Genomic DNA, 15,168 nt, shown 5'->3' on the forward strand with positions numbered 1-15,168 from the left:
ATTAACAATTTTTAATATAATTTAATTTAAAAGTTGAAAAGAAAATATATAAATTTTAATGAAATGATATTTTTGTAAAATATGCAAAAGCTAAACCGAACCAAATAATAAAATATGGATTTGGTTTGGATCGGATTCTATTTTAAATCAAAATCAAACCACATATTTTTTAAGTTTGGTCAGATGACTTTTTGATGAAAAACCAAACCGAGCCGTAACACCCTTACTTTTATCTGCACCAAAATCAGTGTAAACTATACATTTACATATATAAAATAACGATTCATACTTTACATCACAATTCACACAAGTTAAAAAGATTAATATATGAAAGATTTGCACAAGAAGACACATACCTTAATGAAGGTTGGTGCGTCATAATTTTTTTAATATCTAGTTATATTAAACAGGTCATAGTACATCGAACAAGATCATAGTACACCAGATGATCTATATAACACACACTCATAAACACATGCTGATTAGTGTGTGATTATTACATGAACATATGAATTCTACTGAAAACCATTTTATTTATGAGTCTACTTAAATTTCCATTAGCAATTGTCTAGATAATGTCATTTTCAAATATTCAATGACATATTTCAATTTGACCTGGACCAAACCCAACTTACAAGAGAATCCTATTTCCCTAGTCTACGTTAAACTCCCAACCAAAACGAGTCATCCCATAGGGCCTCGCTGTTTTCATAGGTTACTATCGTAAGACCCCAACCAAACACAACTTACTAGAGAGCCCTACTTCTTGAGCCTACCTTAAGGGCCTGACCAAACACATAAGAGAAAAACGAGTCATCTCGCAGGGCCACCGCCATTTTCATAGGCTATGAACATAAGATCCCAAAGAGTCATCATTTTCGTCTCCAAGCATATGTTTTTTCAGGGGAGCATGCTTAAGGAAGGAAGCCTTATGCCGATGCTAGATGTAAGGGATAAATTGTCAAAAAGGTCATTTTTGTCCCGTTCTATATTAGCCAAATTGTCTTTCCTCATCTTCTTAGGGTAAGTTGGGTTTGGTTGGGGTCTTACAACCATAGCCTTTGAAAATGGCGGGGCCATGTGGGATGACTCATTCATCTCAAAGAGTGTTTGGTCGAGGGCTTAACATATGCTAGGGAAATGAGGCTCTCCAAGAAGAAATAATTGAAGGCAGAAGAACTAACCTAATTTATCTTCCTATACATCATAAAACTCCATAACAATACAACTCACTCCCTAGTGTTTTCTTGTGTGTGTGTGCAATATTGTGTGTGCATATGTGCGATTTTGTGCATGCATGGGTGCAATTTAACTCAGATCTTTGGTCACAAATCTATACAATAATGTCTACATTGTTAAGATCTAGGAAATCAATACAAAAATACACAAAATAATTGTAGATATGAAAGTCGTGTTCAGTGACAGCGCAAAAGCACTTGGAGATCTGAAACCTATTGTCTCCGTAATCAGTAAACCATCATCAATGTTGAGCTGACGATTACCTCGTCATTGTCCAGGGAAAGAAGAGCTCCTTCCATCACAAATGACGCCATCAATGATCTTCTTCGTCCTTATTGACGACATTGTTTCATTGTGAACAATCCTTTCGAGGGCCTTCTCCGGTCGTATGCTCCCTTTTTCTCAACCTCTAATCCCTCCCACAATGCCTCTGAAAACTTAAAACGTAGAGATAGGGGGTCACGAACCAAGTCACCAAGATTTGAGACTAGAGGCCCTGAAAAGAAAAGACTATGAGCCACAAAATTTGCTTATCTTCCTAACAAGTAACAAAGCAAATAACATAGTTTGGTGACAAATCTAATCGAAGCTTTATTTGTTGAACTAAGCTTCCGAATTCTGTGAAGTCCTTCTCTCCCTTATAAACTGCTAACACTGGATGCTGCCAATCAATCTCAATGAAAACTTGTTCTATCTGTTGTTCCTTCTCTCCCTTATATACAACTCAAAACAAATTACTTAAATTGCACTTATGAGAGATGTTCTAAGATAACATGATATTTTTAATAAAAATATTATTTGTTTAAATGTTTAAGTAATATAAAATAAAAAATTTAAATGTGAACCGATTTACAAAAATTTCTTTATATTTATGTTTTATTTAATGGAAACTCTATTATCTATATAAACAAGAAGATTTAAATTAGAACCGATTTACAAGTTTTCTTTATTTTATATTTACCCTCTCTATTTATTTTTTATATATTAAATATCACTTATTCAAATTTTGGTTAGGAGTTTAAAAAAAGAAGAAAGAAATGTATTGGGAAGCAAAAAGAAAAAGAAAGACGTGAAGGATTAAAAGTTAAAAGGTTGGGGAGAAGGACTTGACATTGTTGTAGTGATGATCTGTGAACATTTCCGGTATTCACCACTCTCCTTCTTATCTTTTTCTTCTCCTCCTTCAACTCGTTACCATCTCTATATACCTTCTTCTTCTTCTTCTTCCTTTTCTGTGTCTTGCTCTCTCATGGAGAATCAGGAGACCCACAACAACCAAGGCCGCAGCAAATTCATGGACTTTCCGTTCGTTTCATCTGCCCAGAAGAATCTTATGGTTGATCTCGTCTCAACGCTTGAGAATCGCTTTCACACTCAGCTTCTTCCTTGCACACTCCCCTCTGATGTTCAGTATTATCAAAGCCAAACTGCCACTGCCCAAGCTTCTCTTCATATTAGAGCAGCTCATAATGACTCCCCGGTAATTCCCCTTCTTCTTTCTCCTCCCAAAATCCTTAGCGCGTGTTTGGATTAGCGTTAACAAAATTGATTTTCATTATAGAAAGTTATGAGTAAAACTTAATATAATTTTTTTGCTCCAACGCAAAAGCAAAGTCGCTTCATACTTGAATCAATTCTGGACCCGGAATCAATTTTGAAATCTTCAGAAATCAAACATGTAAAAATTGATCCAAAATCAATTGTGGACCAAGAATCAATTCTTGTGAAACCAAACACATTTAATTTCAATGCAAAGTTTTCATTTTTTTTCTCTCTTTTTTCCAGCCCCTATATTGTTCATGTTCCGTTGCCAATCTCGTTTTGACTTATTTTTTAGTGGCTTATATGGGTTTCTAGATCAAGTATTGGCATTGTCAGAGTATTGGGTTGAGAGTTAGGTACTCAAGCTACTATGTCCGGATTAGATACTGAAGCAAATGGGCAATGTATAACTTTTGTCTTTTTCTGTGCTTCAATGAGTAAGCCATCAAATTTATCCCTAAAGTTATAGTATTTATATAAATGATCCCTAAATGATTAGAAATCATATTTAATAGTCCTTCAAATATTGAAAAATTCCTTTAAATTGATGAATATCCAATACTCTAAGAACTATTTAGGAGAGAGGGTAATACTTGAGAGTTGAGAGACTAAATTGATGGTTTACTCTTGCTTTAATTTGAATAGCAATGGAAAAGTGTAAACATAACCACTCGGTCAGCCTAGCAATGAGGGGTTTGAGTAGTTTGCAAGAGTTCCTAAGATCAAATCTCATTGCTGTCATTGTACATAAAAAAAAATGGAAAAGGATAAACATACACTCGAATTTTGGGGTGGATAGTTGTAGGGAGAAAAGGCCCAACACGAACAGAAAAAAGAAAAGGAAGAGAAAGTGATATATGTGATTAGGGATGTGAATGTTTTGGTTCCGTTCTCTTGCTAGTTAGCTACTGCTGACATTTTTTCTCCACCCTTTTAATGGATTTATTTTGTTTAGAGAAAAATGATGACATTTGTTTTGTTCTGAATTTGGTCTTTTTTTGGTGTTTGTCTCAGATAGATTTTGTGTTGGGAAGCTGGGTGCATTCAGAGCTACCAACAGGAGGGTCCTTAGATATAACAAGTCTTTCAGCCTATCTTAACAGCTCAACTGATGCGCCAAATTTTGTGTTTGAAATGATCCGCAGTAGTCCAACAATGCTACTTCTCATTCTTGATTTGCCTCCCCGGAAAGACCTTGTGCTTTGGCCAGATGACCTCAAAACTTTCTATGAGGACACTCAACTAGACAAACATAGGCAGACTCTGGAGAGAGTTCCAGAGGTTCAACCATACTTTTCTTCTTCCCTTTACATCCGCACTGTTTCCTCTCCTACAGCCATAATGGTTCGCGTTCTGACGGAAAATGGCGGAGTGGAACGCATGGAGGAGATCATCAGGGACCATTTGGACCCCATTTCCAAGCAAGTGTTGGGGATCTGGTTGGATCATTGTGCTTGTGCCAAGCGAGAAGTGGGAGAGGCAGAAAGAGCTTATCTGAAAAAAAGGGATGGTCTCATTAGAAACAAGACCATTGAGATTGATCTTGGTTCAAGCTTTCCCAGATTGTTTGGTCCAGAAGTAGCAAACCGGGTACTGGAAGCTATCAAGGAGTACTTTACTGTCTGAAATGCAAATTTATTTGGAATTGTTGGATATTCTATGTATTACATACATGTACCTAATTTGCTGTGTAATCTAATGAGGCCTCAGTATTTTCTGAATCTCTCTAGTCAAGTATCAAATCTGTAAATGATTATGATCGTTTCTACTTTCTCCCCCATTATTGTCTGTGTATCAATAATCAGTTCTCTGCTTGTATTATATATATAGCTACTAGGGATGATTCATATGACAATAGCACTTATCTAATTGCATCTGGTTCAGTTTCAAGCTCTTCGAAGGACTAGAGTTGTCAAACGCCACGATTAACTCCCTGAACAAGTAGGAAAATTCTTGAATTGGAAGTATTTTAGCATGCTTGAGAGTTGAGAGAAGCTGGTGAAATCTGAAGTCTGGACCTAAAATAGGTCAAGTGCCATTCGACATGATTTCTATAAAAGAAATGTTATATGGCTTGCTTATGATCTATTTTTTACGTAGCTAGTGCCATTTTTTTAAACCAATATTTGGACACATAGTGCCATCATATTTTTAACATTGCTTACTTGCGTTTAAATTCGTTGAAAATGCATAAAATTTAAATTTTCATTAATTCACCTCGCTTATCATAAAAAAGAAAGGTACATCTGGCAACTTATAATAAAAATTATTAGGCTCGTTAATTCTAGAAATGTTATGCACCACCTATTAATTTTTTTTTAGCTCAAACACAGTAAATTCTGGCATCATAGTTTTGACTTTGAGAAACAGTAAGAAAGAAGGGTCATCAATATTTGATTCACGATCAGCATCAGATACTGTAAAGCACATATATAAGGTGGTGAATATCATATACTATATGTACGACTTATATTTTCAGCGTATAATAGGATTCCTCACATGTTAATTAGCTCAAAGCTAATCACTTTACCTACTCCACAATTTTTTTCACCATATATAAAGATTAAAAGCCTTTTAATGATTCTTGGTGATATAATTTTCTTTTGATATTGGATTCTTAGTGATCTTATACCTAAGGAACCGAAATCTCAAATTAATAACGTAAACACGTAATATGATAATGGTTGCTCTTGGAGAAAAGAGTTTCAATTAGAAAGGCCCAAAATGAACTTCATGGCAGCAATACGTGTATGGGAACAGAAGGCACGAAAAAGCTCTTGTAAAGTTGCCATATATACGGTTCTAGTTGCTATGAATGAGAGAAAGAAAAGTAATGCTTATTCAAATGTCCTCTCAAATGCAAACACCCAAAGGCTTGGGTTGAATTTGATTGGTCAAGAGTGACATGTTGTTAGCACCAAGCAATTTTTGTAACTGACACGAACCTTTTGTTTATGATGATTAAGAGTTTGAAACCATTGGCAAATAAGTAATAACTTTGGCATGTGGTTAGAGGTTTTTAACATAATGTCTTGTGTATTGAAAAACAATTAATTAATCCTTTAAATGATTTTGGTCTTCCGAGACATTGGTTCCCATGTATCTTGAGAATTATATTTTGTAGGAGTAAAATTTGATTCATCATCATAAACATTTAAATAAGTTTCTTAAGAATGGATAATTATGTGATATTTTTATTAGTTATTTTAATTATTTACTATTTAATAAGAATAACATAATATTTGTATTGTAATAAAAAAAAACTTAAATCGAGGAAAGTAAGGTTATCACCTCTCTTATGAAAAAAAATTTGTGGGAAACTTATTAAAAAAATAGGAAATAATTCCCAGAAATCTTATTCTCTTAAAACAAATACCAAGCACGAGAAACTAAGGTGATACTTAGTTTGAGAATTTTTTTTTCATTTTTAAAGAAAACAGAAAATAAGAGTAAATATATTTGTTTAAAACTTAAAAAAAAAACATTTTCTCTTGAAATATTTTTAAAAAATAAGCCCACAACTGATAATAACATGTCAACATTTTCAATCTTTTCTAAAGAAATGAAAATATAAAATAAACCCTTAAACCAAGCACCACCTAAGATTCGCAACCCAAAATTCCTAGAAAATTCAAAACTTTTCCCCTACCAAACAAATTTTAGTTAGAAAGGAGTTTGAAACTATTTTTTGTGCTGGCTATTAGTTTAGGTGAATTAGATATCGAGATTCACTATAGTCATGACATGTTTGAAGTATCAAAGAACACTTACAAAGATAATTATAAATTATTCATTAGTAAGGTTCTTACACCAATAACAAAAATTAAACTCATATCCTTTTAAAATAGAAATTTATTCCTTATGGATTGAACAAATCTTTATTGATAATTTGAAACCATTTACTTATACTAGAGTAAATTTTGCTTATGATAATTAGAAGTGTAATAAAAGAATGAGACATGATTTTTAAACATGAGATAATAAAATAATATGATTGAAAGTGACACCTCAACAAATGTAGTAAACATTTGACATGACAATGTTACAAATAAATAAATAAATAATAGGTTGAAATTATGTGTTGTAATAAGCACAAATTGGAGGTACAAATTTTTTCCTGAACTTTATTGTAAATTCCATATAATTGTTACATACACCTTTTTCTTTCTTTATGTGAATTTCAAATAACACATTAATTTGCGGATTTTTTAACTTATCCATTTTTATTCAAGGTGAGACTTATGTATGAGTGGCTGTGTGAATAACACTAAGACAGTACAGATTCTGATGTTCTTCTTTGGGCAGCCACACCGTATCATTTCGTTATTCGGTATATATTAAAGTGAAGTGAATCTCCCTTTTTAAACAAGTGAACTAGATAATTCTGAAATATCAAGGCATCGATCCTTAACATGGAAAAAACTTGTCAATTTGGCATCATCTATCACTGTCTTAATTACTTCTGCAGAGTTTTTCTTTTCTCTCTTACTTTCGTTTTGCATTATTAGTGAGCATCTCTATTCTTAACCACCGAAAACTTCAAGCAAAAGGAAAAAAGGTAATCGTATATATATCTAATGAAAATTAAGCACTACGTGCGTTTTCATAAAATAAATCCACATTCTTTTCCATCTTTTAAAGATTCGGAAAACAACTACCAAACTTTCAAATTTTAAATGAAACTTCCTAATCTCCGTATATGTACCTTATATTAGCTTAAATTAAGTTTTTATATTATTCCGTTGCACATATATTAAGCTATTACCTATACAAATAGAAACGTCCCCAAAGTCCAAACAATCATTTATTTTCTTTCCGTGTTTGTTATTTATTCAACAGTTTCTTTATTTTTTTTATAATGACGATCACTCAGTTCAGTTCAGAATTCATAGGGAAGTTGCAACTAAGTCCAAGAAACTTGCAGGCTTCGTGAAGTGGACAAAACAAAGCCAGATTCTATACCTTTTTGTATTTCACATGCTATTGTTCATTTTAAATTTTTGTGGACAGTAGCTTCATAAAGGAGTTTGAAAGATCATTATTTCAAACCCGAGTCACAGGTTGTCCTCAAAACTTCTCATCCAGTTAGTTTCAGAGTTTCAATCTAGAGTCACCAGAGATAAACAGCAACATGTGTATTATTAATCAGGAAGCTATCAAGCAGTTGCAGTCCCTTATGGAAAACTGTAAGCATTTAGCATACACTTTTCTGCTAATAGTGTTTTGTTAGTGACAAATATCTTCTATTCTTTCCATGTTTTTTTTAATACGCTTTTCTCTTAATGTAGTGGATGAGCAACAGAAGAACACATTCCAGGTTTGGCTCTTTAGTCTCTTAGTTTTACTTGATCTTAGGTTTTGAGAAAGATAATGACAAAAAGAATCAGTGGAAGTTATAACTTGATGAATGTATCTGTTCATCTTGGATAAAATAAGTCGCCACAATTTATATTTTAAAAATTTCAGTTGGGGTGGGAGTTCTGAACCAAACAATTAAAATTTTGCTGCTAAATTGATCTTGATCACCAGTACCTCACCGTTGGCAAGAATTCTTTACTGAAGCACAGCTGCGAACATTATGATAATAGATGCTGATCATCATGAGTGTTTCCTTTATTCTGTTATGAAAGCTTGCTCTTTACATTTCAGATTATGCACCGGGGCTATCCAACAGAAACATTAGTACGGTTTCTCAAAGCAAGGGATGGGAATGTTGTCAAAGCACATAAAATGGTTAGATTGTGTGCAGTAAAAGTTGGAAATTTTCCCAAGTTGATTGCTTATAGAGTTATCATTGGATATGAACACTTTGCTGACGGTTTTAACTATAACAGTTAATTGATTGTTTACAATGGAGAGTGGAAAATGAGATTGATAATGTTTTATCGGTGAGTTCCTTTACTGTGCATATTATTGATTTTGGAAAAACATATCTTAAAGCAGTTAAGCATTATGTGACAGATGGAGATACGGATGCATGCTTTCTTTTCTTTTTATTTTTTGGGGGGAGGGGGGTGAATTCACAGTATCGTGTGTCAAGGACCAAACTTTAGAGATAACGAGATAAAGATGCATGTTATTGCAAAAATTATAAAATAAACCTTGTTATCACTATCACTCGAGAATGAAATTTACATGGTCTCTGTAGTTATTTGATCATATCACACTTCTAGCATAAACTAGATGTCTATCATATTTCTCAATCATTGTGAATTCATGATCATAAATGTCTATCATTGTTTAAATTTTACTTCTTTTTTGTGTTAACAGAAGCCTATACCCCCTGATTTGTACAGACGTTTGCGAGATTCTCAACTTGTAGGAATGTCGGGTTTCTCAAAGGAGGTATAAGTTTTCATCTCAGGCATAAATTTATTTTATTTTCCTCCTACCCAGCTACCCTCATGGTTCTTCTCTGCCTCTAACCTGTAAGAATGAATGATGTGTAAGAGATGACATCTTTGTGTGCGACTGTATAAACATCGCAGATGATCAATAAGATGTCATCCCTTACATAAAGTAACATGCATGATTGCTAATTTATTTTATTTTTGGCTGAGTTATGCCAGGGCCTACCTGTCATTGCTGTTGGTGTTGGGCTCAGCACATTTGATGAAGTGTTTGTAAGGACTACATACCATCTCTTAGCCATATTATCCTTACAATCATATGAATACATTGGTGCTGCAGTGTTCAGTGCTTCTTATCTGTCCATTTTCCTTTGTAGCATGTGAACTACATAATTATTTTTCATGATGTTAAATTGCCAGTTGTTTTTGTTCAGGACAAATATTATGTACAGTCGCACATCCAAATGAACGAATATCGGGATCGAGTGATGTTGGTGAGTATCTAGAGTGTCTTTTTTTGTCCCTCATAAATCCTCTGACACCCTGATTGTTTATTGGAATTTTTATTGCAGCCAACAGCTACAAAGAATCATGGACGACACATTGACACTTGTGTGAAAGTCTTGGATATGACTGGTTTAAAACTCTCGGCACTGAGCCAGTTGAAGGTATGCCAGTAACTTAAAAACTTCTTATTTCTCTTTCTCTTCATGTTTTTAATCATATGACCGTTCCTTGATTGGGCATTTATTGAAGTTTTTCTCTTCACACTCTATCTATCCACTAGATTATTTCCTAGTTGACACTTTCTGTTTGGCCACCTTCAGCTTTTGACAGCTATATCTACAATAGATGACTTGAACTATCCAGAAAAGACAGACGCATATTACATCGTTAATGTTCCATATGTATTCTCAGCGTGTTGGAAGGTTTGTGCCAATTTTATGTTGAAGGAGTTCATACGGATCAATCAAAATCTTGACAATTACAGCTAAACTCTTCAATGACAATGGCAGGTTGTAAAGCCTCTTTTGCAAGAAAGAACAAGGAGGAAAGTTCACGTACTGAAAGGTTGTGGCATGGAGGAATTACTGAAGGTAAACATTAGCATTACCCTTAACTATCTGCATGACCCCTCGTATAGTATACATCTTTTATGAGTTTTCCTTTTAGTTCTCTTGACTAAATTAAAGTCATATTGTCCATTGTTCTTGTTAATAATTAACCTGTGATATGGATGGAGACTTGAAAAATAGTACTACCAAATTGAATTTATTTCATTCTTCCTAGAATTTGTTGCAACTGCGAGGGTTTGACATACTCATCAATTTGAACAGGTAATGGACTATGCATCCCTCCCTCATTTTTGCAGAAAGAAGGATTCGAGGGTGCCCCGACATCATGTAGCTGGAAATACTGAAAATTGTTTCTCCTTTGATCATGTCTTCCATAAACAAATCTATAATTACATCACGCAGCAAGCTATATTCATAGAGTCCTTATTACCAATCAGACAGGATTCTTTCCATGTAGACTTGCCAGACCCAGACCCAGATGATGCCAAAATTGCCAAGACTATAGAAACTGAGTTCCACAAAATTATTATTATAGATTAAATAACAAAATGAAATATGATAAAAAAAAAAACTTGCGAGCATTGGATTATGTCTGCAGTGCCCTGCAGTTACTTTCAAACTGCAGGGAATTCTGGTCCTATCGAGTTACTTGTTCTTTGCAGTTGTTATATTCAGTTATTGGATGCAATGTAATATACAGTGATTACATCAAGTTGCCACAACCTTCTGGGTGAATAACTTCTAATCTAATTTTTATAACCCCTGGGACGATGAGCAAGTAAATTCGTTCAGTCTTGGAAGAATGACATCAAGTTACAGTTTTTTTTTCCGGACAATTAATGGTATGGTATTTATACAAAAATGTAGAACTACAGTGTTCAGAACCGTGTCTGCCAGACAGTATTATGCATGGAACTAACAATAGAACAGTTGGAGAAAATATTTTTTCCTCAAGTGTGGTGACTTATGAGTACTCTTATCCTGCAACAAAAATTTTCCTTTTTATATCAAATATATCAAGCCTAGGATAAAAAAAGGCCATGCCGTTATAAACTACACTACAACTTATTTTCTCAATTATATTCATGCTTCCTCCTTTTCTTGACAAAACTTAGGGCTAGCATTAACCTGAATATCTTTGCATACGGTGGTATTTTCTATTCATTTTGGAAAATTATTCATCAATCAGGTGCTAGATGATTTCATTTTCTGTTCCCAATATGGGTAAGAGACTCTCTGAAGGTGCTGCATTCTTTTGTATGAAAGTTCAGGCAAGACTATCGTCATTTGTCACCTATGCGCCACACAATTCTAGGATTAACTAGCAAGTTCGAGGAACACAAAAAGCTTTACATTAAATTGTAAAAGGTTACAAATCAAATCCTAACCTAAACAAAGTGTTAAAATATTAAATTTGAATATTCTGTGGCTAAGGTTTCTTATATGTACAAAAATAAGCTAACTGGCATATTACAAGTGCCTCAGCCAATAATACTCTGCAAGCACTAAAGCACACACATCCTCAATCGTTTCCCTGCAAGTTCAGTAAGGACTGGTCCAAGGAAGAACTGCACTAATATCAGACATGAAGCTAATATCCAGATATAGTAAAGGCTTAAGGTATCTAAACCACTTAATAATGCTGCCAAAGTTGATTTCTCTTATCTCAATTGTTTGTAGCAGTTATAGGCAACGACAACTGACACAGCAGCACAGAAAACAGCAAGAGCTGCATAAGTATCTTCTTGCTCCCAGCCAATGAGCCAAGTTGTAATGGACGGAAACTTGCGCGAAGCTCCTTTTCCACTATTGATCCTATTGATCCGAGAAATCACAGTCTCACTGCTCTTATCATCAGCTGAGAGCTTTGCCTCTGATTCAATGACATCAGGGTCCATTCTTCTTTCCAATAACACGTGATTCTGACAGAAAAAAGAGTCTCCATTAGATTGGCAGCAGCCAACTCCATTTGATTGGCAGCAGCTAACTCCGTTTGATTGGCAGCAGCTCACAAAATTGTCTTGAGCTCTACACCCTTGAGTTCTGTCTTCTAAGTTTCTCAAGTCATTCAACAGAAGCCGCTGTTCTTGCTTTTTCTTCTGTTCATCTACTGATAAACCCATCTGACCCCTGAAGGCAATATAAAAAAAAGTAACATACAAGTCAGCATATGTTCCATGGACCGACTATGCTCCAAAGTTTTCATAACCATCAGCCTGATACATAACCATGTAAAGAATTTCAGCAGGCCAATTTCCGAAGAGGGAATCTGTCACCCAATGCATCAAATTTTTTCCATCGCAAAAAAGGGGGCAGAAAGAAATGTACTTGAAAAGTAATGGGTGAAGCTAGGTTTCTGAAAATTTGGAGAAGGAGAAGGAAATAACATTACAATAGGAGTTAATTGTATGTGGCTAAGTCCTTGGTTTGGAAAACATGCTTTATAATTTTAATTTGTGAATAAAAAGCTTAAACAGTCAACAACCATACTGGTAGGTCACAGATGCCATTTAAAGGCATATGAAGCAAAGCTGTCATATCTTCAGATAAAGGGTATGAAGATGCCACTTGTTGCCTGAACACAATTTCAATTTGAAAATATACAGAAGCCTAGCTATATAGTCTTTTATAGGATGAAACTTAAAGACGTAACCTTTAAGCCAAAACATTAAAAAATAAAGCATTACAGGAAATAATTACCTCCATAATGGATCTAAAATCTCCCCTTTTATGATTTGGTGTTGAAGCAATGAAGGTACATCATCCGGGGTAACATAGCCATACCTGCATATTTTAATTGAGGAGAATATCAATTAGTTAAATAATCAAACATAATAACCAATCGTACAATGGTATTGCAAGATTTAAAACAATAAATAAAAATTTCTGTAACTGAAAGTAGCAGTTTTAGTAACCATTCAGGTCTTCTCCTTACCAGTGGCCAGTGACTTCTCCATTCATGCTAGGTCCAAATACAATGACATTTCCAGCATACTGACTTGCTCCAATGTGTGAACATGGGCTTACAAAGACTTTCCCTTGAAGACCATGCAACTCTACCTCCTCGCTGAATCTACTGACCAAGACAGGTCCACAAACCCCACATCTGCGATCACGGGATCCATGCGAACACACGAAAACATACGAACCTCTCAATGCCTCAGGCGTTCCGGGAAGCCATTCCCCATCCTTCACAAGAACCTCCTCAACAAACGTTTCAACATCAAAATGTGTTAATCTCCTGCAATTCCACTAAAACCTGTTGTCCACAATGATCTAAGAAGTGGAAAAAAAGGGAAACAATAACAGAGAACCTTTAAGATCAATACTCTCACCTGTATCTAACCATGTCAGGAAAGATCAACACATCCCCATTAGATGTCTCAGTCCCATCATGACCCTCACATATCGTTAACCGAGTCTAGTAAAGAGAGAACTCATAAGTCCAACACAATGTAAGACGAAGCAACATTTTCACCAGATATTCAATTAACTAACTCTTAACACATACATTTGATGAAGATCCCACATGGAAAAGTGGTATAGCCAAAATAGTGTATATAGGTGGACACAACGCTTGCTAAGATCAATTACCTTAAACAGCGTACACGCACAAAATTCAAAAGGAAGGGGCAGTAGAGTATAGTATAGTACCTCCTTTTTCATGTGACTCTTCCTTGCGACAACGGCGGCATGGAGCAACCTCGGCAAGCGATCAAACTCGGCGGCTTCTATGCGCGGTGGCCAGACGCGGGGGTTCTTGTAGCAAAGGAAGACGTGGCGTCGGTAGAACTCGACGGTGCCGACGAGGGGGCTCTGCCGGAAATCGGGGCGGGAGAAACCGAAGTCGGGATCGGCGGCGGAGGCGTCTCCGGAGGAGAGAAGGCCGTCGTTCTGGAAGCTTCCGGAGGCGCTTCTGGGGTCGGCGAGGTAACTGTCGAGTTGGTCGGAGACGGTGATGGGGGAAGAATGGGAAGAGGAAGAAGGGATTGTGAATGTCAGCGATTCTTCTCTCTCTCTGTTGCTCGCCATAGTAGCAGAACACAACCAATCTCTTTCTCTCTCTCTCTCACAAAGTAACAACGTTGTGTGTGTGTGAGTGAGTCTGTCTCTGCTGTGCTTCTAATTCTGTAGTGTTCCTATTTCGAGGGGTTTGATGATGTTGGAGGAGGGTGCGTTCCTGTGAGGTTGAGACTAGTATTTTTCGGTGGAATCGGGTCGTGCATCAATTATGTCACACGTGTCATTCATGGGTTCTTTGTTTTCTTGATGGTGGCAACTGATGACGGTCCAATCCAATGCCCAAACCTTTCGGCATTCCTGGATCTACTGATTTCGGGGATTCTGTAGAGTTTTCTACAAATTACTGACTGCAATCTTCATGCAAAGAAAGAAATAAAAAAATTGTTATAAGAGAAACAATTTATAATAATAGGATTTACAAAAATGTTTATTATAATGATTTTTTTATTTTTGGTTTATTAGCTTATGTATTTGATAGATAGCATAAAAAATTTGAATTTTTTTAGGAGTATTATTGTATTTAAATATGGATTTGGCCCAACCCGAACCCAACATAACCGAACAAAAAATGAATTTGGATGGGTCAATGGATAAGTGGGTTTTAAATTCGGTCCCAAATAATTTCTAACGGTCAAATTTGGGTTCAAAATTTTTAATTTGTCGATGCCTAATCCAACCTGACATAAGAGTTTAATTTTAATTTTTTAGCATTTTGGCCATTTAAAGAGCCCAATACAAAATTTAATGGACATTAAAAAATAAAAAAAATTGGATGATAAAATTTGACTTGACAATATGGGCTCAAAGCTAATGAATAAATTAGGTAGGAATTTGAAAAATAAAATAAAACTCAAAGTGTCTTAGCCTAATATTGGTCCAACCTGTTTGGACTCAACCATAACCCGCCCAACCTGAAGACAAAAAAACATTCAAAATTG

General features: G+C 35.3%; 3 protein-coding genes across 4 annotated transcripts; 2 read left to right on the plus strand and 1 right to left on the minus strand.

Annotated features, from left to right (window-relative positions):
- The first annotated feature begins 2,290 nt into the window (after positions 1 to 2,290).
- LOC114383322 (red chlorophyll catabolite reductase, chloroplastic-like) lies at positions 2,291 to 4,657 on the plus strand. The gene is made up of 2 exons (XM_028342973.1): positions 2,291 to 2,719; positions 3,796 to 4,657. The coding sequence occupies exons 1-2, from the start codon at positions 2,363 to 2,365 to the stop codon at positions 4,405 to 4,407; spliced, it is 969 nt and encodes a 322-aa protein (XP_028198774.1). The 5' UTR covers positions 2,291 to 2,362; the 3' UTR covers positions 4,408 to 4,657.
- A 2,895-nt stretch (positions 4,658 to 7,552) lies between these two features.
- On the plus strand, positions 7,553 to 11,149 carry LOC114385386 (SEC14 cytosolic factor-like). Of its 2 annotated transcripts, XM_028345441.1 has the most exons (11): positions 7,553 to 7,967; positions 8,070 to 8,098; positions 8,431 to 8,514; positions 8,616 to 8,669; positions 9,052 to 9,126; positions 9,351 to 9,404; positions 9,566 to 9,625; positions 9,704 to 9,799; positions 9,959 to 10,060; positions 10,148 to 10,228; positions 10,469 to 11,149. In XM_028345441.1, exons 1-11 carry the CDS (start codon positions 7,913 to 7,915, stop codon positions 10,745 to 10,747), a joined length of 969 nt encoding a protein of 322 aa, XP_028201242.1. In that variant the 5' UTR covers positions 7,553 to 7,912; the 3' UTR covers positions 10,748 to 11,149. The 2 variants fall into 2 exon arrangements, with proteins under 2 accessions (XP_028201242.1, XP_028201243.1); XM_028345442.1 differs by lacking the exon at positions 8,616 to 8,669.
- Positions 11,150 to 11,536: 387 nt separating this feature from the next.
- LOC114385385 lies at positions 11,537 to 14,346 on the minus strand. Its single transcript, XM_028345440.1, has 5 exons — positions 13,862 to 14,346; positions 13,543 to 13,628; positions 13,143 to 13,448; positions 12,908 to 12,991; positions 11,537 to 12,337 (listed from the first exon to the last, which is right to left on the minus strand). The coding sequence occupies exons 1-5, from the start codon at positions 14,237 to 14,239 to the stop codon at positions 11,869 to 11,871; spliced, it is 1,323 nt and encodes a 440-aa protein (XP_028201241.1). The 5' UTR covers positions 14,240 to 14,346; the 3' UTR covers positions 11,537 to 11,868.
- Between the last annotated feature and the right edge of the window lie 822 nt (positions 14,347 to 15,168).

The sequence above is a fragment of the Glycine soja genome, chromosome 14 (genome assembly GCF_004193775.1).
Source record: "Glycine soja cultivar W05 chromosome 14, ASM419377v2, whole genome shotgun sequence".
Classification (NCBI taxonomy): Eukaryota; Viridiplantae; Streptophyta; class Magnoliopsida; order Fabales; family Fabaceae; genus Glycine; species Glycine soja.